At 40.5% G+C, this 26,265-nt stretch overlaps 1 protein-coding gene across 1 annotated transcript; it reads right to left on the bottom strand.

Moving 5' to 3' along the window:
* Positions 1-785: 785 nt before the first annotated feature.
* LOC101860126 (signal transducing adapter molecule 1) lies at positions 786-26,262 on the bottom strand. Its single transcript, XM_005109040.3, has 15 exons — positions 26,113-26,262; positions 21,327-21,411; positions 19,504-19,579; positions 19,117-19,215; positions 18,386-18,471; positions 15,835-15,898; positions 14,022-14,085; positions 13,476-13,624; positions 12,735-12,820; positions 10,391-10,488; positions 9,791-9,970; positions 9,254-9,308; positions 7,991-8,213; positions 7,232-7,374; positions 786-6,524 (listed from the first exon to the last, which is right to left on the bottom strand). Exons 1-15 carry the CDS (start codon positions 26,153-26,155, stop codon positions 6,290-6,292), a joined length of 1,686 nt encoding a protein of 561 aa, XP_005109097.1. The 5' UTR covers positions 26,156-26,262; the 3' UTR covers positions 786-6,289.
* Between the last annotated feature and the right edge of the window lie 3 nt (positions 26,263-26,265).

The following is a 26,265-nucleotide window of genomic DNA, read 5'->3' as shown; positions in this document are numbered from 1 at the left end:
CGGCCGGTTAAAAAATTGACAGGCGTGCATTCAAATGCTTCGCGGAACGAGCGATGATTAAATACCGTCTTTTCATTGGCGGAGAACTGTAGAGCTTTAAACGGGCTTTCCCGTAGTATGTATTTGGTCATTAAATAAAAAGCTTTTAAAAATGCTGTCAAAATGTTTAAAGATCACTTTTTACACAAAATATGTAAAATACCGGCTTATAAAAAAATTCAGTGAAAAGATCAGTTTATTTCCTATTAGAATAAAGTTATCAACTTGGAATTATTTTACATCAATCCTTCCGCAAGACCAGGAAAGCATGTGACCCCGCACGCGTGGTACACTAGAGTATAAGCCGACTCGCTTGCCGCGGGGCCCGGTGCGGCGCCGGCGGGGTCAACGCTCTGTTTTTGTCGAAATAACGACAGATCATCGTGTTTGAAGTGATAAAATACTGATTTGTAATGATCTCACAGTCTTGAAAAAAATTAGGCTCCATATATTTGTTATAGTGATTGTACTCTGTTAATGTGGAGATGTTTAGTGCACTTGGTACTCTTTTATTGTCTGTCAAACATGGGGTTGCAGCCAGTGACTGACTTTAACAAATTTAATCAAATTTTAAACAACTACCATTTTCTTAAAAATTGACTGAGAGGTTAAAGAATGGTACCGAAATGCTCTGTGGATATAGGCCTTTCAAATGGAACAGATAAATTTGGCATACAGCTACTTTGAAAATTTAGTTTCTGGTACCTAATATTATGTAACCCAAAGACATTTCATGAGACAAAATATTAATATTGGACATATATTTTTTATTGCTTCCAGCTGGGTCATACATTACTGATTTTTATTTCTTTAATCACTTGTAAATTATCGACAGGCTGAAGGGCTAGAACTTTGGAGGTTGAGTAAGACAGACAGACAGAAACAACTGAAAAGGGTAAAGAAGTAGGCGTCCTCCAACCGCCCGCAAACTCCCCAGGTAGACACTCACAACAGAGAAGCGTGAAAAAAGCTAAGACCCCAAAAATTTGAACATGATAGAAGATGTTTCCTGGTGTTCCAAAATTCTTTTTAGTTCAAAAACTAATTCTTTCCAGCAAGTCTCACTCACTACTCAAATCAGTATGAATGAAGAGATATCACAGAGGTATGAAAATCCAGCTCACAGAGTTTTTACATTTGCATGTGACAGTGTGTGTGTGCGAGTGTGTATGTGTGTGACCGGACGGGGGGAGGTGGGGTTGGTATTGAGCGCAAGATGTATACACACAATTATGCCTAGATCACTGGCCGTGGGCAAATTAAATCATTCCCAAACCAATACTTTTCTAGACTAGAGCAACAGCATTAAAAACATCAGACCTCCTGAAAGACATACAAAAACATCGGACAGAAATGTTTTTGAAATTCATAGGAACATTAAGATGTTCACACCTCTAGCTTTGCTCTTATTCAAAACTAGCATCCTGGGACAAAAGGACACAGTTTCCACAAGTACATCTTGTTTGTTTGAGGAAAGAGAAGCACACCGACACACCAATGGTCATTTAGCGTGGAGAAAAAGTAAGACAGACAGACAGAAACAACAAAGGAAAAGTAAAGAAATAGGACCTCCCGGTAGTGCCTTCCAACCCCCCACATGTACATTTCCTAATGGACCACAAAGACAAGCCATAAAATACCTTTACGCTCATCAAGCCATCCCTTCAATTACTTATCTAGACAGTATAAAGATGAGTTTCCCTTAGAATGTATTAGTAAGAATTTTACAACACTTGCAACACAATAAGTTCATATAAGAGCCGAAAATTAGAGGTGTTACATTAAAGTAATAAACATTTTAAAAAAGAAGCAAAGGAAGATAGATGTTTCATAGAAAAGAAGGAGCAAACCACACCAGAGCACCCGCTAACCACCTGCCAATTCCCGTTATAAGCAGATGACAAAGTTCATATTCATTTGAGTAAGAAAGAAGCCCCAAACTCAGTAAAAGCCTATTTAACAACAGGAATATAGACAAAAACAAACATTTTTAAAGAAAAGACAGAAAGAAACAACTAAAGGACAAGTAGGAAGACACTCCCTTCAAACACTCCCAAGGTGACAAAAGACAAGCATCATATAGACACAATAAAGCCTTCCTTCCTCTCTCAAAACACGACTTCTTGCAACCCTCAACAAGTGAGACATCCCCTTGAACAGAACAGACAGCACCCTAGTTTGCGGAGCATCAAACACCCACGTCAGAATCAGAGCAACAACAGGGTTCCTAACTGTCCCATCAAATAACATACAAAACAATCCAGTGCATAGAACAGCAAATGTCTCAAAACATACATTCCCTCACGTACAAAGCAGGTAATGGTGATCATGTGATTTTCAAATTCCAGTAAACTGACGAGCAAGTCGTGATTGCAATGGTCAGAAATATTACATCACAAACGTCTCATAAGAGAAATGAAACAATTACACGTGACAAAATGTATTATTGCACAAACTGAAAATTAAATGGGATAACAAAAAACGAGAAAAAGCTATTTCTTTTTCAGAAGGGACAGAGGCAAATTCTTAAAACACAAACAGATTGAAGAAGACAAAATGAGACAATGATCAGCGGCTCACGAAGCGCTGACAGCGGCCAATGTGGAATGTGATAAGTGTACTAGTTTTGGTACTGAATTCTCGACCCCGCAACTTTCGAAAGCCGTGACAATGAATTATGACGTGTCCCACTTATTTTGGTACACCCATATCTGGTGAGCGTGCAGCCCTTAAAGCGCAGATGTTTCTGAACTTCCAAGATCACGTACGCAGTTCAAAGCATAAGAGGGAGCGGCAAATAAACAAAATCTGGCGTTCCCAAAACAACAATATTTTGGAACAGCATAATCCTGCATTTTTTTCCTCTCTCTTTCTCCCTGTCTCACACACATACATACACAATATGTAACCACATAGTAAAAAAAAAAGCTAAATTTTCACAGCGACGTCCATCTTGGGCTGACCCAAATATATACACAATCTGCCTATCAATAATACTTTTCTGAACGAACGAAGAAAAGTAAATAGAACGTTTCTCTGAATATCCCGCTGAACCACATCACTACAAACCTGTCTGTAATTTACAATGTGACTTTTGATTTTGCCAATAGGTTTTCAAACAGAACAGAAACAGATGACAATCTCTAATATCGTTTACAGAAACAGTTTCTTCCCAAAACAATTAATAATTCTTGCAGACACTGTTTTAATTAGGTGCACAAACTGTTAGATGCAGACCTAACAATAAAGAACAGGCAGGAAAAACATATCACACAGGCCACAAAGTCTGTTTCTTTATGTTGCTGTAATTTTACAAGAAGCTGGATCACACTACCTGCCCACCAGGTTCAAACCACAAACACACTCGTTTGCCAAGACTGACACACTAAATCATGTTTGGCACAATAAAAAAAGCTTGTTTAACGGTTTAACTTTTGCGTCTGCGAAATGAATATGTATAAATGAGGAAGCAAAAGATACAAAAGTAGAAAGAAAGTTTAAAAAAAGAAAGAAGAAAAAAATTTAGAAACGGAAAGTCTTCACCATTTAAACTAAACACATCCAGCCAAAGCCCTCACTTTGAAGACAAGAGAGCAAAAAAATTTGTCCTATACATGATCACATTTACACCGCGCAGTGCTTCGAGGCTCAAGCTTTATTCCGGTTGGTGTCAGTTCTGATGTGAATCCACCCCCTAGGAACAAAATAAAGAAGGAATCTGACGTATCCAGTGCTTCCAACAAAGCAGAAAAGTAAGAATTTGAAATTTAGTGCTTATAGGGGGTCAAAAATGGCATAAGGGAGTAAGGAAAAGATTGCCAACAACCCATAACATCAATTTTTTCGCCGCAAATTTTTTCTGTTTGATTTCTTCATCTACATGATTTTCCCTTGTCACTGTCACTGTAATTTAATTTGTCATCCCACCGTTGACAGAATGCACATCATGGAACATCCTTCTTCATCATACAGTCACTCAGCATGTACACTAATTTTCCTACATTTTTGCATTTGAATGTCACAACTTCATGGCACCATTTCCAAATATTCCTAATTTTAGTTTGAGCAGCAATTTTTTCCGCTGTGGCCTTCATCATGCTCTCATAGTATCCTCATTCTGGCAATTTATCTACACCTTGACGTATTTGAAAAAAAAGTTTCACTCTGTTAGATAAGTTTTCTTCCTAAAATCACAATTCAATTTTTTTGATAGACGAGGATTTTTTAGCCTAAACGGACAAAAAGAATGAGTGAATTAAATAAAGGAGGCAATTGGCACCAAAATTTTGCTGTAATGACAAATCGGATTTTAACTGATTGCACGTGAAGACATATTACGGACAGAATCCACAATGGAAGTACAAAAGGATAATGGCCGAGTGCAGGAAATGCACAATCTAGCAGGTCTATAAGTAATTGCTGAAAATGATCTTTGCTATCGAATTTAAGTAGCCATTCACTATCCCACTTATTATAGATAAAGTTGATAATGATGAGGCGGGCAAGAACTGAACTTTCAGAAAGTATGGATTTCTGTAAGAATAAATGGAAGACTGGAAGCACTGCATATAAGAAGGCCAGCACATCTCACGATACCACAGTAGGATTTCAAAAAGTGAGAATATTCTTCAAGTTTTCTTGCTTTTTGCAGATTAACTATTAACCCTTACAGCAACGGGGATATTTTTAGCCCTCGCCTCCCTTTTGCCTAGATAATGCTAGAGACTTTGACTCCACAAGCCCAGCCAATAGAGTGTGTAAAGCGCATAGAGCTTGCTGTCGAGCGGGGATATGCGCTATACAATTGCAATTTATATTATTCATTGTTATTAATACTGACCGTTTCATTCAATTTTTTGCTGACCTTTTAAAAAAATGCTTGCACTGCCTTCGAAGTATAAGAAAATAACGAAAAGTACATTTTTCAGAGACAACATTCTAGGTAAAAATGTCCAACTGGGTTTGAGGTGTCCAGCGAGGGGAAAAAGCAAACGCGACGCGGCCTGGGGGAAATATATGCGACTGGGACAGTAAGAGTTGAGTAGACAGAAACTAAAGGAAATGAGAGAGCTTGAAAAAAAAAAACAACCTTAACAATTATGCGATAATAATGAAAGATGCACTTGAACTCCGGCACTCCTGAGCCGAGAGGTTCTCATATCACATTGCAGGAAGGAGTTGCACCCCCCCCCCCCCCCCCCCCAGCTAGAGAAACTACTTAAATTTGAGAACACATTAAGCAAAATGGAATTTATTACCCAAAAAAAAACACAAAACAATACAAGACAAATACAAAACGTCACAACATCATAAACAGAAACTCTTTGATCATGAAATCTGGCAGTCGCTCCACATAGACAAAGTCATCCTTTTGAAATATAAATGGCTTTACTTTCACTACAAATGGGCCCATACTTATTCACAACAGCCCACGTTTTAAAAGACAAGGGGGCAGGCGGAAAAAAAAAAAACTATGGTCAGAAAGACGGCAATACAAATTAATATAGTACACTGTGTTAACCGTAACCCTTGCCTGACTAATCTGTTCTCACCCGCCTTTGTTTTTTCTGGCAGCAGGTACAAAACCTTTAGTCAAGTCAGGGTTAAAATAGAATTTCCAGAAATTTTGGGATGATAAAGCACATGCGTTATACCCCCCCCCCCCCCACGTTGCCCTATACAATGAGGTAGCGCCATGTCTAAACCCCCACCGCCAAATTATGTGGGGCTTTTATTCAAAAGCAAATTAAAATCAATAAGCCTTTGGGGACGCTGTCAAAAGTCAACGAATGTAACCTCATCCACCCCCGTCACGACAACAAATTACAAGGAAAAAGAATCCCACTCAAGCATATTCTAAAAACCCACAGGGTGCATTTAAAAATGATTGTAAATCAATATTTTCCACCAACATGGCAGTTTCGATTGTTTATGATGTGAGCAGTTTCAATCAACCCTGCCCATCAGAGTCAGCCACAGTTGTTTGGGACACAGAAACCAAGCAGAAAGAGAACAGATTCTTTTTTTTTTTTATTAGTTTTTTTTTTATTTGAAAAAAAAAAATCCCAAACAAACAAAAAAAACCTCGTTAAAAAATTGTCCTTCTGCAGAAATCAAATTTGCATCTTCGAAAAGCACCACAAAGAGGAGCCTAATCATGACACCACAGTCGCCAGCAGGGTGCGCTATATCATCCCAAAATTCCGGGGCAATAAGAATACTTGATCATCATGTACATGTACACCAGAGATTAAAGCAGGGGCTGCTGGGGAGGGGGTGGGTGGTACATCGCCATGTTGGTGGGCGGGCTCTGGCTGAAGCTCGGGGCCACCGTGGCGCTGTACTGTTGTTGTTGTATTTGAGGAGGGGCCTGTAGCGTGGGGGCGCCGTTGGCCACGGGGGGCTGCTGCTGCTGCATGGGGGGTGGTATCTGGCCAATGGAGCCGTGAGCCGCGTAAGAGGACATGGGAGCTGCACTGGGCTGCCTGGTGAAGTAAACAAAAAGTTATTTTTTTTAAAGTCCCATTACCAGACCCACTGTGATATAAGCTGTCCACAGCAAAATGGTAATGGTAAAGTATAGTAAAGCCTGTAATTTTCTTTCTGATCATTTAAATGTAAATTGGAAACTTTCCACTCAAACTTTACTGCATCGTTTTCATTGCCACAGATCTAATCTGGACAGGCAAGAAAAATTAACAAGGACTTTTAGTTTACATAATTAGAACCTGGCTGAATTTATATTTTTGTATTGTGATACAGTTTGATCATTTTGCACGTATCAAGCTTTTGCTAAAAGGCTGTACACAGAGACAGAGCAAGATGTTGGGAACCTGACCTTGATGGTGCAGGCTGTCCCAAGTATTCACAGCATCAGTTGACAGGGCCACTTCTGGATTAACATACTCACACATGGGAGGCATTGAGATTGCTCTTCCACTAAGAAAAGTATTTGCGTTCGAGAATGAAGCCCCTAAATATTCTTAAAGAAAATGGAAAAACTATTTCTTCCTTGTACATTACTCAAATGCTTCATCTGAAAATTCAAGAGATATCTGCTTCGTATTGATTTTTTTAAAAACACAAAAAACTTATCCCATACAAGGGTGGCAAATGATTTTAAAATCGAAGCACCCCCCCCCCCCCTCAGAATCTGTCTACCCACACATGCACGCACAGTGTGAAAACTTACGGCGGGAAAGACTGCTGACTGGAGGGTGTGGCTTGTGTCTGTGTGTACGACTGTGTGGGCGCGGCACTCATGGCCCCCACCATGGCCGGCTGAGGTTGGCCCAGGGCGCCTGGCACCATGTACTGGGGCTGGCCTCCGTACACCTGCAGGGCGAAAAGGCTCAATTTTAGGAAAAGATCACGTGTCACAGATACAAACACTAACTGTTCACCCTGCTTCAACGATCACTTGCCCAAGGCAATTTCACCTACACAACAGTTGGGTGATTTTTTTTTTAAAGCGTTCCAGCCGATTTCAACTTCGGTGATTCTGGTAACTACAGACAAAAACAAAACTTACCCATATGGCCGACTTTTGTCAAAACCAACCTCAATCATACAGTAAACCTTTTTCTTTTCTAAACTAACCTCAATCATACAGTAAACATTTTGCTTTTCTCAACCAACCTCAATCATACAGTAAACCTTTTGTTTTTCTAAATCAACCTTAATCAAACAGTAAACCTTTCGTTTTTCTAAACCGTAGGCTTTTTTCTGAACCGACATCGATCATACAGTAAACTTTTTTCAAAACCAACTTCAATCCTACAGTTAACTTTTTTCAAAACCAATCTCAGTCGTACAGTTAACTTTTATCTGAACTAACGTCAATCATACAGTTAACTTTTTCTAAACCAATCTCAAACATAGAGTAGACTTCTGTCTGTCAAAACCTAACTCATTCACACACAAAACTTTATATGGTCACAACCAGACTCACCTGTGCGGGCTGTCCCATGGCAGCGTTAGCGGCAGCGGCTCCCGGCGGGGGTCCCTGTGGCATGACAGGCGGCGTGTACATGCCCAGGGCGATGGCGGCGGCCGATGGCTGCTGGGTCTTGAGGCCCGGGTAGCCGTAGGCCGGGGTCTCCCGCATCAGTGAGTGGTACATCTGCAGCGCTTCCATCACTTTCTTGTTCAGCTCCACCAGGTTAGCGTGTTTCCTGGTTTAAAACAAAAAAAAGAAAAGGTCATTGTATGAGTTTAACACCCTTTTCTACACTGTAAGGTTATTGAAGACGCTGGACCTCCGAATTCACTTCTTTGTTCAGTTCCACCAGGTTAGCGTATTTCCTGGTTTTAAAGAAAAAAAAGAAAAGGACGTTTGAGTTTAGCACCCTTTTCTACACTGTTTGGTTATTTAAGAGGCTGGACCTCCCAGTTCAATGTCTGACATTGTTCTGAGATCAGCAGCCCATTCCACACAGTAAGTTTATTTAAATAGCTGGGCCTCCAAATTCAATGTCTATCTCCAAAAGGACCACGCAAAGAGAGCGGCGGAGAGCTGTGAAAACTTTCCAAAAAACAACCCTAGTTCAAAAATATTGTGAGGGGGAATTGAACCAGGGCCATCCTCACCATAGACCAGTAATGTTATACCAACAAGTTTTACACTTGTTTTATGGTACCGATGCAAGGAAATATACACCATTTCCCACTAAGTGAGCTCACAATTACTACTACTTTGTCTATCCATAAAACTAAGACCACAACTTAAAATGTTGAACCCTCCACATCAATACATACAAAAAATCAATGAAGAGGCAAGATGCTACTATCACTCTTAGGCCAGGACCAACCTTAAGTGAAAGGAATATTTCTCCCCAATAGAAAGACCGTAATACTCGTTCAAATCTTTTCTCTCCATGGAACTTGATTTTGTTTGTTTGTTTGAGTAAAGAGAAGCACATCGACGCAATAATGGTCATTCAGTGCCGGAAAAGGGCAAGACAAACAGACAGAAACAACAGAGGGAAAGAAAAGAAGGGCCTACCAGTGGCGCCCTCCAACCTCCCACATGGAACTTTTGACATCTTTTGCAAAACAATGCGAAGAGCATGACCCCAACAACCCCACTCGGTTCGGAGCATCTATTTGACCACTGCAACTATGCAGTAGGCATTGCTCTACTGTCTTTTAATCTTTGCCAAAAGCAGTAGAATATAGTGCATTATAAAGTATGAAATTACATTAGTTTACAAACCTGTCTACTTTTTCAAGCTCAGCGTCTATCAAGGGTCCCATGGCTTTGCATTGTTCTGGGGACAGAAGCAGTATTGCAACTGTAAATAATGATGATGAAATCCAGCATGTGCACGTAGGTAACCAGGGAAACTTTTGCTTGTCAGAGGAAAAAGAAGAAGCACAATGACAACAGTTGTTTAGTCCAGGGAATGAATAAGAAAGATAGACTGGACTCGGGGGGGGGGGGGGGGGGGGGGGGGGGGGGGGGAGGAGTAGAACCTACCAGACAAATAAAGCCCTCAAACCACCTGTATGTGTGTGCATGTGTATGAGAGATGGAGAGAGAAAGAGGAGAGGAGAAAGGTGAGTGGGTGGCGGAGGGGGAGAGAACAGACAGACAGTGAAAAGAGGTAGAGAGAGAGACAGAGATACGAATGAGGAGAGCGAATGAGAGAGAGAGAGAGAGAGAGGGGATAAAGAGAAAGAGTTAATCCAAAAGTGAATAACCACGAGGCAAAGTTTTAAAAAAGTTCTTCCCCCTCCGTTCCCAGCTCACCTTCCAGCACCAGCATTTGTTGACTGTCCGGCTGAGTCTCTCCAGTCGGGTCAGCGTTCTGGATCAGCGCAAGCACCTCGTCAATTTTACTCTCGTCAATTTCCTCTTCACCCGGCGGCAAGGTGACTGTCTTCACCTGAACCTCTTCACTAAACTGGACAGACTTCTTCTCCACTTTCACTGCAAACAATAAGCCAAGTACAGCAAACAGTAAATGAATAAGTCGAGGGAAGTGAACATTCTTTACTCGTTTTCACAACACATCAGGAAAATGTAAGCACTTTCCAATCCAGGTATACGAGGGGTGGGACCACCCAAAAAAAACAACACAAGGTTATACCATTAGCTTTTGTGTACTAGTTGTTTTTCCCTCTATCAATTCCACACAATCCACAGTAGAAAAATTCAGCTACATGTTTGACTGCACCAGATTGTATACACAAGATAAGTCACTTTAGCACAATAATATGTCCTACTTGTGTGGCGGGTGCCGTAAAACTTACTAAAACACAAGAGAAGTGATCCGTTTTAGGTTTTAGTACAGAAGTTTTAGCCCCACACAAGAGGCCACACACTTAGAGTGCAGACAGAACTACCCACCTTCAGGCTCCGGGTCGACAGACAGGTCACTAGTGACGAAATTAGCGGGGAACAAGCCTTCTCCTCTGTGGTTGGAGCCCTTCCACCAGTTTGGATCGCTGCGGGGAGAAAAGGCTTTTTAAAAAAATATCTTTATTATGGAAACCAAACGAACATCAACAGATCACCCACAAGAACGAAAGATTAATCGTTATTTACTTTATTGTTACAATAAAGACGTGACCCGAAGACACATAAATTAGAGGGGTGATATGCAAAGAAAAGAGACAGGGCAAATTTTAAAACATTGTTCGGTAAGTGTTTTACAGCACTCCCAGCTGCATAAGGCCCCGCGTCCACTGCGCTTTTTCGTCACTTGCAGGCCAAGCTCACATGCAAATGAGCTTGTTTTTGTCAGTCATTGACTGCCTTTGCCTGACTACGCGATTTTCCTGCATGCACGCTTTTTCGTCAGTCGTACAGGGGACTATGAAAGCCTCGATTCGACTCATTTTGGAAGGAAATTTGCATCTTTAAGTACATTTCTGCTTCTTCATTGTACTTTACATGATCAATAAAGTTGTATCACATTATAAATATGCTGTACAATAGCAGATTTATGCTGCAAAACAGCAAAAAAAATGAAACTAAAGCACTTGACCTAGAATCTAGATGTAGATCATTATTTCGTTCTCGGGAGAGCTAAAAATAGGCCAGGTTAGACTTAGGGACGTGTCTAGATCTAGATCTACGTTCTCTAATGTTTAGTGCTTCCAATTTTCCGCCAATTTTTAGTTTTCTCCAGACATTATCTGCCGGTCCACTAGATCTAAGCCTAGATTCTAGATCTACATCTCAATATTATATTGTGTCGCTTTGCCTTTCCTGAAACAGTGCTGTATATGAAGCTTAATTTACCCTTTGCTGATGAAAGTTCTGATGGCCGGGTGAACAACGTCTCTGCGTTTGGAGGCATACATTGTTTTGTGAGCGTGGGTACGAATCCCAGCCCCAGCTTTTTTTTTTTTTTTCCCTTCTCATCGTCCGAACTTACCAACAATTTTCCCCATAATTATAATTTGTTGCTTTTTAGTTTTTTTAATGTGGTAAATAAATAAATAAATCGCCTGTGCTGTCTGTCTGTTCTCGTAATCATAACATACTGGGCTAAAAATTAGGGGCGGGCACGAGACGAGCCGAGTCTCGTTTCTCGCGAGTAACTGCCTTCCCGTCACTGCCCGGGCACTGAACTTCTGCTCGGTACCGAGACGTGATACTGCCCGTTGGCTTGACATAACGAGTAACAGTAACGAGAGTGAGAGAGTGAGAGGCGAGAAATGACAACGCAGACAGTGCCACCCATCACCGTGCCGTCCTGTGTGTGAAACTGAAAGGGAGGGGAGAGGGCGGCGAGATGAGGCGAGTGGGGAGTTGATCAGGGCCTAGGCCTAGGTCGTCTCCCTACCTTCTTTCACCGCCTGCGCCAGCGCAACAGGGCTAGCCTAGTTTCTAATCTAAGTTTAGATCCCCGCCACGACGGTCTTCTCGCTTAACGAGCTGCTCGTTCTGTGGGGCGAGAAGAGAAATCTCGGCCACGGCCGGCCTTCTCGCTGAACAAGTGGCTTGAACTGCGGGGCGAGAAGAGAAATTGGTCATGAGACGAGAAGCATTGCCCGAGACACGAGACAGGCAGTATTTCTCGTTCTCGGGACCGGTCTCGGCGAGAAGTAGGTCAGCTTCTCGGTCTTCTCGCTCGGGAAGGAAAAAGCGCTACCCGCCCGTCTCTACTAAAAATAGGTTTAGCTGGTCTGACATTGGTGGACGCGGATCTTTTTGAGTCGTTTCTACACCACGCAAAAACTTCGTACATTAGCTTGGCCTGGAGGTGATCTTATTTTGGTGGACGCGTAGGCTAAGGGGAGCAAATTTTAAAAAAAAAAAGAATTACTTTCACAAAGCGGTACAAAGGTCAGCAGATCAAGCAGGTCAGCAACTAAGTTAATGAAATAATCCACAGAAAAGTCTTGAGGCAATTTAAGAAAGCATGTTAAAATTCACTCGTGACAAAGCACATCAATACACATTTACAAAGAAAGTTAGGTCCTCTTCTCCCTTTCCAAAAAAAAGTTATCACAAAATAACAGTTACATTCAATTTATTGACCGTGTATTCTCACACACTTCGTTGTAGTATATTTTTTTAAAGGGGGGGAAAAAAAGAAAAGAAAAGAAACTCAAACACCAAAAAAATGACGCAACAGACTTTTAGAAAACACAACATCTCGAAAACCTCTTTCAAAACATGACACAGCAGGCCTACAATCCAACACAGTATATCAGAGGCATCCACAACAATTCTCACCCACCTGTCATCTAATACACAAATCAACTCTCCTGCCTTGAAAGTCAGTTCATTGTCTTCAGCTGCTTCAAAGTCATAGAGAGCACGAACCTGTTGATAAAGCAGTTTTGAATTAGCTCAAAGTCATTGCTAAAGGAAATAGTGCAACAACCCAGTCTTAACCATCTTTTAAGTAAAAGTATTTCTATGACCTTTAAAGCATGAAATATCAGAATACCACCGAGTTACAATCAGAATACGGAGTATGTAGCTAGCTTTTAACACTATTACTGTTTATACAGTTATTCCTGTTTATGACTGCAAGCATACTGCTGAATTATTATGGTTATGTGCACAGACCTGTATGGAGGAGAGTATGTGTGAGAGGGTGTGTGTACATGGGTGTGCGCATGCGTGTGTATTTACTTATGTATGTATGTGTTTGTACATGATAAAACACCAAACCAATAGGCCAGGACCTGGACAATAAAAATGTATCTTATCTTATCTATCTAAAGAGACGAACCTCCCCCACCCCCCACAAAATTAAATTTTAAAAATTAAAAAATTCTGAAACACAACATTGCATAACAGACTCTTAAAAACCCATCTGCATCTAGCATGGCGCTAAAATCATACAAAAAACAAAGATAATTAAAGCTGGAGCAGACGATCAATTTGAGGAGACCCCCCCCCCCCCCCCCCCCCCACTGCACACAACTCCCAATACAACCAAGCTCCTATTTCAGCGACAACCCCTCCTGACCTTTCTTATTTCCTTCTGCATGGGTTTGGCCGAGGCCTGCGAGGACATCCCTGTGTTGTACGACGGGTATAGACTGCTGCTCCCCCCACCCCCCGACGAACTCTTGCTGGACGTCTTGCTCTCCGAGTCTTGCAGCGATAACGCAATTGCTGTCGAGAAAGATACATTTCTTTTTAAAAACCTTACTTTTCTTTGTACTTTGTGGCTGGCTTTCTGTATGCATGTGTCCATGTGTGTGACGGAGAGAGAGAGAGAGAAAACGAGAGAGCGGAGAGAGAGGGGGGGCGAGAGAGAGAGAGAAAGAGAGAGAGAGAGAGAGAGAGAGAAAGAAAGAGAGAGAGAGAGAGAGACAGAGAGAGAAAGAGAGAGAGAGAGAGAGAGAGAGAGAGAGAGAGAATAATTACATTACACATGATTCTCAATCACCACAAGAGATATAACCACCTTACAAAGAGGAGAAAGCAAAATTTATTTACCATTGCAACTTGTTTTTATTATTCTATTTGTTGACTATATTTTGTTACCAAAGTTGTATAGAAACATTACCTTTAGCTAAGTCGTCTTCTTCCTTCCGAGCTTGTGTAGAGGAAGATGAGCTGGAAGCTGGTTTCTGTGAGGCAACGGAAATAATATTAAAAATAAATCTCAAGGTCTTGTTCACATCTCTGTCTAACTGTTTCCAGGTTCAAGTTTTAAAGTTTACAATACATGGAAAGGTCATTTCAAATGAAAGCATTGGTGCCAGCAGGGAGAAAAAAGAAAAAAGAAGGATTTTTCTTTAGTAGTAGTAAGGGTTTTACGGCACTTGCAACACAATAAGGTCATATAAGTGCCGAAGATTAGAGGTGTTACAGAAAAGTAACACATAAAAAAAAGGAGGAAAGATAAGGACGATAGATGTTGGATAAAAAAAGGAGGAGCCGTGTTTATCAGTTAGTGCCCCACTCCTTGCCACAACAGGCTTCCATCTTCCCCAGTCTCTGATTTGATGTATTATTTCGGGAAGTCGTAGACCCCGTAGACCAATGTCGGACATAACGTTTTCAATGTATGACGTAGGAGGTCTATCTGTAGACTAAACAAAGAGGACATAAAAGGAATATGCCCGTTTGATTTGGCTTGACAAGATTTTTAGGTATTAGCAGTTTTTTAAAGCCATATAAGTGCCAAAGATTACAAGAGATTACAATTTACAAGAGTACAAACATTTTAAAAAAGGAGGGTAGCAAAGGAAGACAGAAAATACTGACAGAATAGGCAAACCAAACCAGACAGAGCACCCACCAACAGTCTGCATGTCTAATTGTGAGCCAAAACTAGTCTTTAACTAAAAATTGGTACAGAAACACCTTTCATAACACAACAACCAAGACCCAAGCTTGCTAGCGATTTTAACCCTTAGAGTGCTGATCGCGACCACCGGTCGTGACGGCCCGAACTTCCGTTAAGTGCTGATCACGACCGCCGGTCGCGATAGACATTGGCATAGTATAACGTGATATACATACGAAAAGAACGAAGTACTAATTTTTATACTGCTGGCTGGTAGGCTACACAGAATTGATTTCCGACAAACGTGACAATAATGTCACATCAGATTTAGATGAAGATGTTCCGTGTATTTTCCTTGATTCGGAAGATGATTTCGGGGGTTTTGATGCTAGAGCTAACACTTTGTGGAATATAACGTAGGCCTACGAAGCATCTAGACTCTGGTCTAGATCTAGACAACTAATGAACCGGCAGTTTTTATTCAGTCATTTCCAACACAATTACTACAACAATAACTTCACAAAATACTTTTTGCTTCACATATTCATAAAGAACTTTCAATATTCTACAACTTTTATTCTTACTTTCATTAGAAATTTTGACAAATAAAAAAGTTATTAGCCAAAAAAAAAGCCTATGTGCTAATCTGGCGTTTTTCCAAAATAAATTCAGCACAGAGGGAAAATATAAGGGGAAAGAAGTCTGCGCTGTAAACCAACAGAGACAACCAACACCTGTTACAAACACATTCATGTGAGAATGAAGTAAATGGAAATCGATCAATACTGTGCTGTGGTTTCAATCAGATATCAAATTATGAAGAACAAAGAAACAGATTACTACCTGATATTAAGGGAAAGAAATTCACTCACAGTTAAGCTATCTAACTATAAACCATGACAGCAACAGCACAAAACTTGTGTTTCCTGACACACAACAGTTTCTCAAAAACATTGCTTGTCGTCGCTCACATACTAACTGTTATGGTGCAACATTTACATATACTGAAGCTTACTACACTCCATACAGAATTCTAGACGTAAAATTTTTTGGACATAAAAAAAGTTAAGAATAAAAACAAACTCACCACTTCTGAATCCACAAAATCAAAACCTTCTTTTTTCAAACTGTCATAAAAGGATGGAATTAAGCTGAGGAATAAAAAAAAGAAAGAATAATAATAATAATAAATATTATAACAACAAAGACTCAAAGGTGATTTCTCCATATTGTTTTATAATGAGGCAGTGGTAATGTTCACAAACACAAGAGCAAGTAACTGTGTAAAGTATATAAATTGCTTCCTACAACAGCAAACCATCATTCATATAGCTGCAAAGAGATTATCTCACAAAATAAAGATATGATTCTGATTTCTCACTTGCCACTTGAAGACAACATTAGGAAAATAGACATATCAAGGCAATTACTTCACCAACAAAAACAGCAGCTACCCAGCAGACTCTTAACTATTGTCCTGCGTCTGAGCCGAGATGCGAATCTTATCAGCAACCGAATACATCGGACGTGCCGGGAAGGCCGCCGGGGTCACTCATTGTGTACCGGTGGTGTACAGCGCACGCGCGCCGGGAAACGCGTGTTTTCGCCATGAATACCGTGGAGTGTGTTAATCGATGAAAAAAATAACGCTCTATCTTTCATAGCTTTCTATTTATAAAGTGTTACAAACACATGAATAACCCCCTCTCACAAGCTGATAAGACATTACGAGTAGCTATGCCCATTTGAATAACCTTTCTGAACGCTCTTGTTGTTATGAATGACCTGAGGTTCGAAAGGGGATAAAATAGGTCAATTTCCGAATGTTTTACACTCAAATTGTTCTTTGTACCTGCACAATGGTATAGACCTGCATGTGAGCCTCAACCAGATTGTCTGAAAATTTTGCGCAACCCCCCCCCCCCCCAAAAAAAAATTTAGAGCTTTTAAATTGTGGGTGTCATAAAAGGAAGGATTTCCTAGTAACGAGCGACCACCCGAACAAACACAATAAAGAAAAGACCTAACCCTAACCCAAACCCTATCGGCCTACCCCTAGGCCTAACCCAAAAAAGAACCTGCAACGGCCCTCATGTAAAAAGGCCAGCACAAGTCAAAAAAAAAAAAGAAAGAAATAAGCACACTCCAAAAGAAACAAGGAGCATTTGTAATAATAAAAATAATATGGCCTACATATAAAGAGTTTGATACAATTCAATAGAATTGGATAAAGATCTATGAATCCTCCATATAGATCTCAGTGATCTAAATAAATCTAGATCTAGATCTAGTAGAACAAGTGAATAGGAATAGATCTAGAATCTAGACCTTGAACGAGAAATCCGCATCCGATTCCGAAGAGAGGGACTCAGTTGAGTCTAGGGGTCTAGATCTAGATCTAGATTAGATCTTTATTCTAAATAAATAATTCACGCACCAGATAAAATGCGTTTTACCAACATTAATATTACAGCACAACCTATAATATGGTTTGACACAATAGAATTGGAATATGAATCCTCCATTGAGGTCTATAAATAATGATCTATATAAATCCCGATGTAGATCTAGATCTAGAGTAGAACAAGTGAGTCGGACTTGAAAGAATCCACATGATCTGAACAATCAGTAAACAAACGAAATTCAAAATGGCCGCTCGAGCAAGAAACTGAAAGTAGATCATTTAAGTAGTCGTACTTGTTCGTATTCGTACTTCTACTCAGGTTCCGACAATTATGTCGGAAACGCCGACGTCGGCAGTCGGCGGTGCGCGCGTCGGCGGTCGACACGAAAACGAAAGTGGCGACAAAGCCAACGGGAGAAAAAGGGGTCGCTGGCACACGTCCAGGCCTCGCACTTTGAACATTGACTAACACAGGTGGGCCTAGCGATAGCATCGGCCGGTTCGCGGGTCGGGGTCGCGATTGTCGGATTTCAGACGATTGTCGGCAAACATGCAGGTCTAAATGGTATTCAAAACTATCAAACAAGCTTATTTTTTATCAGGTAGTATCATTTCATACAAAATCAAGCTCATTTGAAAGATTTTGTAGAGAAAAATGGAAGTCTTGTTTCCTGACTATCCTTTCGAGCTCCTCATGTCGAAGAGGGTCAATTTCTTCTATAATTTCATTGGACGAACATCTAGAGCTACCAACTTGGCGTGTTTTGAATGAGACGTATGCCTCGATTACCAACCAACGCAGGCGGTTCTAGAAGAAGGCCACAAACGCACACAAACTCAAGCAGACTGATGCACACACACTTGGCCTGCGCGAATGGGGTCCGACCCGGGACCTGAATTCACGTAAAATGATGCGCGCTGTGCGTGCACTGAGCCAGGGGCTACACTGATTCGGGACCAGAACGTAGGCAAGGTGCCAAAATAGGCTTATCGGGCGGCATAAATCCGGCTCCGGCAGGATGAGGGTTAATTACTTTTAAAAAAATTCAATTATCCTAAAACAGCATGCACCACCTCCCACCCGACAAAAAAAATTAATTTTTTTAAAATTTAAAAACACAAAAATGCACAAATGAGACTCCAGATGCAATAAAAATACAACTTCAATCATATTTTTTTCCTTAGAACCTGAATAAAATGAGCTGTTTCACGGTGATGACTTGTGATGACTTACTTAAGCGCTGCATCATCCTTGAACTCTTTCATCTCCGCCCACTGTTTGATTATTAATCCTAATCTCTGAGCCACTTTGGGATGAGCCTGAAAATCAAATGAACACTCAGTCAATAACTGTTTTAACACCTCGAGGAGTTTCAACACCAGGGTTTTAGACGCCACTGAAATGATCAGACCATGAAATATCAGGAGGCAATAAAAACTAAAAAGACAGCAACTTGCAATAAAAATAAGTCATATAAGTGCCAAATACTAAAGAGTAACATACAGAGAAAAGATGGATAGATGGCGACGATATATTTTTGATAGGAAAAAGGAGCAATCCACACCACAAATACCCGCCAACTATCCACCAACACGTTCTTAAGAAAGGAAACACCACTTACTGCTAAAGTGCAACATTTTCTGGTTCAATTTTAGATTCAGTTTTACGGCACTTGCAACACAATTAGGTCACATAAGTGCCAAAGAATAGGGGTATTATATTATAAGAGAGAAACAAACACAAAAAAAGAAGGAAGACAGACAAGGAAAATAGATGTTTGAAAGGAAAAAAGAAGCAAACCAAACCAGAGCACCCGCCCACCACAGCACAAAAACCTCTTTAAATTATTTCCCATTCATACATGCAAATCAAAAGTCAAAATTTAATACAAAACAACAGATTGTACATTGTGAGAAGGCCAACTTCTGACCTGACTGACTGAAAAAAAAAGAAAAGACACTCACCTTCTGTGATATCAAAGTCCGACATTCAGACACAAAGTCTCTGGAGCAGATCTCTAAGTGGAACAGACGGCCACAGTTGTTAACACACGCATCAAGCAACTGAAAGGGAGGAAAATAAAAAAACAAATTACAAGACGAAATGTGGATCATCTTTTAAAATATTACTTTTTAATAGAACATTCATGAAATAAGACAAGTATGCACATATTGCAAATTTTTCCCTTGGGCTACAGAGAAACCCATCACGATTATGATACAGCATAATCAGTTCTGTACACATAAAGATAGAAACAGGAACTGCACCAGCTCTATCAAAACACATACCTCCAATTACAAGCAACAGCAAAATCTACCAAAGTCAGAGAAATATTCATCTAATCAACTCACCGTCAGAGCCTGCATTGAAACAAAAGGGACTTTGTGGTTCAGTCGTTTTACAATGGACTTCAGACAGTCCTTGGCCCTGTGAAGAAGCAAATTGGAAATAATAATAAACCAACTCACACTCACCATGAAAGTAGCAATTTATTGAAACTAGACATTCTTTATCTATCCGGTCTAACCCCAACAAATAGTAAAATATCTGATTACACTTACAAGAAATATACTAGGATTTCAAAGGAATCAGAATTTAGACTACCCCTTAGCTCACTTGCACCACTTCCTATGTATTTATAGGATGAGCTGCACCCGAAAGCCAGATCCCAGGTGTCTGCAGGATGGGCCTAATCGATCAACATTTCCGGTGTTTTTACCGTAAAAGCTACTAGAGGCAACAGGCCAACTGTTGAATCACTTGCTTTATTTCAGTTAAAGTTTGGTGGGAGTTTTAAGAGATATGTTGCACAATCTGTGAAATACTTCTATTGGGACTTCACACAAACTCAAAATGCATCAGAGATAATAAACTGCTTGTTTGTTATTTCAGTGTTACTAAGAAAATGTCCTATAATACATGGAAAAAACCCCCCCAAAAAACAACAATCTCTTATTGTTGTTTATTTATAACAGGAGAGTAATTTTCTATTTGGTAAATTTAACGTTGAAAAAATGGTGGTAAGACACACCCCACCCCCACCCCCCCACACGACATTGTCAGTTTTCAAAATACTAATAAAATAAAAACTATATTTTGTCAAATTAGATGCAAGAGCATTTCTTTCTTTCATATTTTGTAATTTTCAATGATAATGGCTTTCCCTGACTTTTCAATATATATACCTCAAAACTGCCAGATTGCAATGGTAGTTGGGTTTAACTCACTGAAGACGCAAGGTTTTAGTCATTCTGTACTCTGCATGCACAAATCTTTAGTAATCATGAAAAATTCCAGCGCAACATTATTAGTAAGCTAACTGCACATATTATCTTAACTCACTTGAATACGGGGCATTTTCAGAAACATATTATGCTGGAGTGGAGGCATTTTATGAGGTTTGTTAAAAGGTCCCAATAATTTAACTACAAACACGGTATACATCGAATTTACACAACAGTAACACCAGAAATAGTACATTCCAATGCACACAAAAAACAAACCCAAAAACAAAAACCTGTTCATAGGTTTTGCTCGATGACCTTTCAAAAATGTAGAAAACTTTCACACATGCAGAAGTATTTTTAAGAGTACTTCAAACAGGTGTAAATATGGGGGGGGGGGGGGGGGGGGAGCTTAATTTGAGTGTAATTGAAAGTACATATTCTACAAAAAGTTTTCTGAAGTTGAAACATTATTTTTAAGTTGAATTTTAAAAAGCAGGTTTCTGTGCAAGAGGAAATGTCACAAATTGGACTGATGATTGAAACTCTCTACCCTTTAAATGTTTTGTTTACCACGCTGACTTGCACGAGTTCTATTAAGATACAAATTGCCACCCAAACCTACTCAAGTTCCAGCGCTTGTACAATTAGGCCTTTAATATCCACATTAAAATCATTGCTAACATCATTCTAAATATCTCAAATAGAGCATCAGGTTAATCTGAACTTCATAAGGAATGTTGACATCGTGACTATATGATATTTCCTGCAGCATTTCCCGCAACTTATGTGGTAAATTGGAAGCACTTTTGCGTTATTAGCATAGATCCCGAGAGGGGGGTGGGATTAGACAGAGGCGCTTGGTCAGGCTTTCTGCAACAAGAGCAAGAAAAGACTCAGTGAGTAAAAACAAATGACATATATACAAAAATAAAAGGAACATTATTTACCCATTTGGTTGTCTTGAGACTTTTTCACAGATATCTAGTATGAGGCTCCAGTCCTCCGCTGTGTTCATCTCATTTGTCACCTTTTCTGAAAGCAAAATGTAAAATACTTGAGTAAATACAATGGCCTTTAAATGAAATCTGAACAACGTCAGACATGAAGAACTTATAAGGATAATCAAGAAACTAGACTTCAATTTCATAATTGCAAACAGCTTCTAAAATTAGCTTACACAAAATGTTATTTCCTGATGTATAGATGTATTTGATGGTTTTGAAAACTTTTGTAGGTATTTCTTTCACTACCGTCTCATGTTCAGGTTGTAAAGCCTTTTTCTTTACATCACACAACACAAATTGCAACACAAATGCAAGTTATCAAGGCCCCCGTTTAGTATTCAAGTATCCTTCCCCCCTTTCGGGTTCACATAAGCGCGGCCTCGTTCGTAGTGCCCAGAGGCAACCGATGGCTGATGACGTCACTCCGTGGAATTTTCCCAGCCGCCGGTCGTTCACCCAGCACGCGCAAATGGCAATGCCGCTTTTCCCTTAGTTACTCCCACATTTTTAAAGATTACGCCAAAACCGCTAAACACAGAAGCATGAAATTTTAAGGGAATAAAGAAAAATGGTGTACAACGTATCAGTCAGTTTGACAAATCACAGCTCCGAAAAACCTTCAAAGGGCACCACATCAAACACTTTCGCAAACGTTTTCAACTGCTTCTTGGATGGGTACAAAGTTGTCAAACTGCATACTACGAGATTGACCTCTTTTCTGACTGGCTGCCAAATTTCATTCATATCCATTCACGAAAAGCGGCGTCAGAGCGAGTTGAAGACAACAACCTTTGCGTTAGTTCGTCCCACGAAACATCCCCGCGGCGAGGGCCAAAAATCGGCAGAAAAAAACGCGCTCGGTGGGCATTGCTAAACAAAGATAGAGCATAATTTTCATTGCTGTTTAACACTACTCCATAGGAGGCCAACAGTAATCACAGCGAAGAAACACATCCCTGACCTCCCACAGCACATGTGCTGACTACTGAACAGAGTAACCTGGGTGCCCTACTGGCCCTTCAAAGAAGTGGGTCATCAGAAGAGTTGCTTCCGTTGAAGCCCGTAGGGTGTGAGTTAAAATTCAGCAGGCCATATTTGACTAGGGCTACGGGCACTACTTAAAATGGAAGAGGTTATTCTCACCCCGGGTGAGAATAACCCATGACTCGCTGTTCTCACACCCTCGTTTTATTGAAAATTACACTAGAGGGATTAGGGCTGAGGTTAGCGGGCATGCCCGGGGGGTCTCAGGGCTGATGCTCCACAGCATCATGTTCGTCACTGTTCGTGTCCGAATAGTCAGTCAGGGTTCTCGGTTGGGAGCCAAATCCCAGAAATTTGGCTTTTGGATCGTGTCTGGCCCTGAGAATTTCATTTGGTTCTCTTTCTCTTTTTTGGCTCCAAACTCCAAATGTTTAAGAAGAAAGGAAAAGAAGAGGCATGAAAATCAGAAAAATAAAGAATAAGAAAAAAATGAAAGTGAAGAAAAGAGCTTGTATCGCTTAATTATTTTCTAGTTATCACGATTTAACGCCCTCGCCCATTTGGTCTGAATAATTATAATAATTAACAACCCTTCTACCGTTGTGCAAGAGCATTTATTGTCTCGTGCTTGTGTCCCGCTACGTTTGTACATGCTCTCTGTTCCTTGAACCATAATTTATTGTGTGCAGGCAAAGAGTGAGAGGCTTGCCATCGTTAAAGTAAACAATGAATGGTCCAACTGGCAGTCAGCCGCAGTCGGTCCCACATCCCACTCAGTAGCGTTGGTAGTGAGCCTTTTTTTTACTGGAGAGGCGAAAAATGTTTCACATTATTATTCGTTCCCAACCACATGCGGTAAGCCACCAAGGGCCTAGTTGATTTTATCGGCCTGCGAGGGGTCAGGGAGGAGTCATCGCCTCATGTCCACATTGGGGTGGGGGCTGATGAGAATAGCGAGTCATGAGTTGTTCTCACCCGGGGTGAGAATAGCGAGACATGGGTTATTCTCACGGTGAGAATAATGATCGCCATTTTAAAATTTCAATTTTGGCAAAATTTGGCTTTTTGATTTTGATGGTCCCACTCACCATGTCCAAGTCATTAAAAAAAGTTATTGAGATGATAGTCACCTACCCCATCATCTATGGCTTTCCATTTAACCCTAGTTTGAATTTCTTAATAGGCTGGCTTTATATCTCCGAACGTTCGGGAAAATAAACTCGAACACCGTTTCTCTGAACGGTTTCCGTTCTCGAGATTTGTTGATAATAAGAGAATGGAGTGGCCCGTGTGTGAGTGAACATGTGTGTGTGTGTGAGAGTGTATGTGTGTGTGTGTATGAGAGAGTGTGTGTGTGTGTGAGAGTGTGTAGCAATGCCAATCGGGCTTTCCCGCGCGGCGAAAATTTGGTCCCCGTTTGCGGGCTATTTTGCGGACCCGGCCGAAGCGTAGGTGACTAACTTTGTCAACCTCGGTCTGCTCTATTTCTGAACCAATCCGAATGAAACTCGGCAACCAATCAGAAAATAGGGCAAACTAATGATATGTGGACGTTGAAGTTTGTACACATAAATTAACCTATACTTTTGATGTCGGGAACACTTTCGTATCGTGTACACCGAAAACTATAAGGAGTTTGAATTTCAACGCCGAGATGGTAATAGATCTATCTATCCTCTATAGTGTGCTCAAATTTGAACGTTCTGTGTCGAGTAGTTGTTTAGACCCGATTATAAAAACACGACTACCCCCCTATTCAAAGCGGCTTCGCACGGAGACCGGCCATTTTCCCCTCACTCTCGTGGCAAATGTATGTGACCTAAAATCTCCGCATGACTGTTCCGGGCTGGTTCATTGGTCACTTGAAATAGGGCAATGGCGCACGCGCGCATCCGGTTGTTTTTCTCTCTATTCCCCTGTAACATCGCTATGGGGGTATTCCGAGGCGAGGTTATCTCGTCTCGGGGTGTTCGCGTCTCAGCGGGGAAAAATAATTTTTAATTGTACGGCATGCTAGATTGAATTAACTTATCTTTTACGGTTGGCATGGTCTAAAGTCATCATAAAAAGCTTTGCCGACATATATTTTTAAAGATCCCATGGTGTGATACGATGATGCTATAAATAAAATGGACTCATCCCGACACCCCTTTTTCGCAAAATCGTAATAAAAGAATTAAAAAGGGGCTAAAGTGAAAATTTAAATTCACTGGCATTGCTAGAGTGTGTGTGTGTGTGTGAGAGTGTGTGTGTGTGTGTGTGTGTGTGTGTGTGTGTGTGTATGTGTGGGTGTGTGTGGGAGGTTTGAACGGGTGGGGCGGCGTCGAGGGATTTTTTTCCCTTTTTTCTTTACCTGAAGGATTTTAGTTTTTGGTGGGTGACTAGATATCTAAATGCAAAATAGGTTACTGCCAAGGTCGAGCAGTCTTGTTTTCTCGCAGTACCTTTTGAAGGTACTTTCAAATGATTTATAGTCCGGGAACGTTGCCCAACCACAACTGAAGTGTATCTGAATTGTCAGACATTTAAAAATCTCTAGATCTAGCTCCAGAAATTGAATTTGATGCAAAAAATGCTTCTTCCCAGACCTCGCAGAATGAAAGAATGACGCCTAAATCTCGCAAATAACCCTAAAAATCTTGAGATTCGAAACCGTTTTCTGAGAAATAGATCTAGAATTTAGATCTAGATCTAGATTTCAACTTTATTTTCCGGCCACCTCTATTCTCACCCGGGGTGAGAATAGTGCAGGCGAGTCTTTTGGCTATTCTCACCCGGTGCGCGTTCACGATCTAGGCCAACAAATTTTGCGTTCACCCTAAACCACAGAATTCTACACTGTGATAACATAAAAATTGTAGAATTCTGTGCTGTGAACAAACGTTCCATTACAATTGTACTTGTAGCCTACCATACTAAAAGCGTGCAATTTTGATTGTGGGCAATGGAGAGAGAGAGTGAGAGAGAGAAAGAGAGAGAACAAAACAAAATGGCGACCCGCGTAGTTCGGCTCGATTCGAAAAGTTAAATAGCCGTAGCATCTTGTGTTTTAACATAATTTTTTAACTTTGTTTTGGTCAATTAGATCGTCCACACCAATAGACAGTGTATTCAGAAAGAGACAGAGAGAGAGAAGAGGGGAGGAGTAGATCTTGCGAGAACTTCCGGGCGGGTGAGAATAGCCACTTTCTTATTTTCCTGAACATTCGGAAAAATAGTCACTTCGTACTAAATATCTACACTTTAAGCCTAAAACTAATCTAGGCCTACTGAAATAACTGAACAAACCTAAAAGCATAAAAGTTCCAGTTTTAGTCTAATATAAAAGTAAGAGAGATTAACTTGTGGCAGTGACAACTTTTGTGACATTTTGTCTGTCAGTCTGAGTCTGGAGATCTCTAGTCTCTAGGCTCTAGGCCTACCAGTTAAACGACTTGGATCATTCTAGATCTAGATTTAGAAATAAACATTCACTAACAAATCTTTCCCCAAACAGTAAACTAAATTTGTCTAGCTCAAACCTTAGGACACACTTTTTTAATTATAATATAATTGCAATACTACCGATCAATTAACCAGTGAGAAAGCAGGTCTTGTGATTGTGAGACTGACAGGATAATATAAACAGTAGTAAGGGTGCAATAATATCAAGAGGTAAAAGTTAAATTGGAGACCTCTACAATACATACAGAACAAAAACATTTCCACATTAGCTTGAAAAACAAAAACTACTCTATATACATACCGACATCAGCGTCGAAAGGTGTTGCGCTGTTGAAAAACGGCATTGTCTTTCTCGTCTTTGACCAGGAAAACAAATCTTTATCAAGAAGGATTACATTACAACATTGTGCTTTTAATGCGCATGCGTAGTGACGTCAAGACCGGATGTTTACCT

Source organism: Aplysia californica, unplaced genomic scaffold, assembly GCF_000002075.1.
Source record: "Aplysia californica isolate F4 #8 unplaced genomic scaffold, AplCal3.0 scaffold00744, whole genome shotgun sequence".
NCBI classification, from domain to species: Eukaryota; Metazoa; Mollusca; class Gastropoda; order Aplysiida; family Aplysiidae; genus Aplysia; species Aplysia californica.
Note: the sequence above shows the minus strand (reverse complement) of the source record. Positions and strands in the feature narration are given on the sequence as shown.

Coding starts and splice junctions, on each gene's coding strand:
- LOC101860126 (XM_005109040.3), bottom strand. CDS start 26,155: ATGCCGTTTTTCAACAGCGCAACACCTTTCGACGCTGATGTCG. Junction 10,489..12,734: donor ATTTGTGTATTAGATGACAG/GTGGGTGAGAAT, acceptor TTCTCCCCGCAG/CGATCCAAACTGGTGGAAGG. Junction 8,214..9,253: donor GAGCTTGAAAAAGTAGACAG/GTTTGTAAACTA, acceptor GTTTTAAACCAG/GAAACACGCTAACCTGGTGG.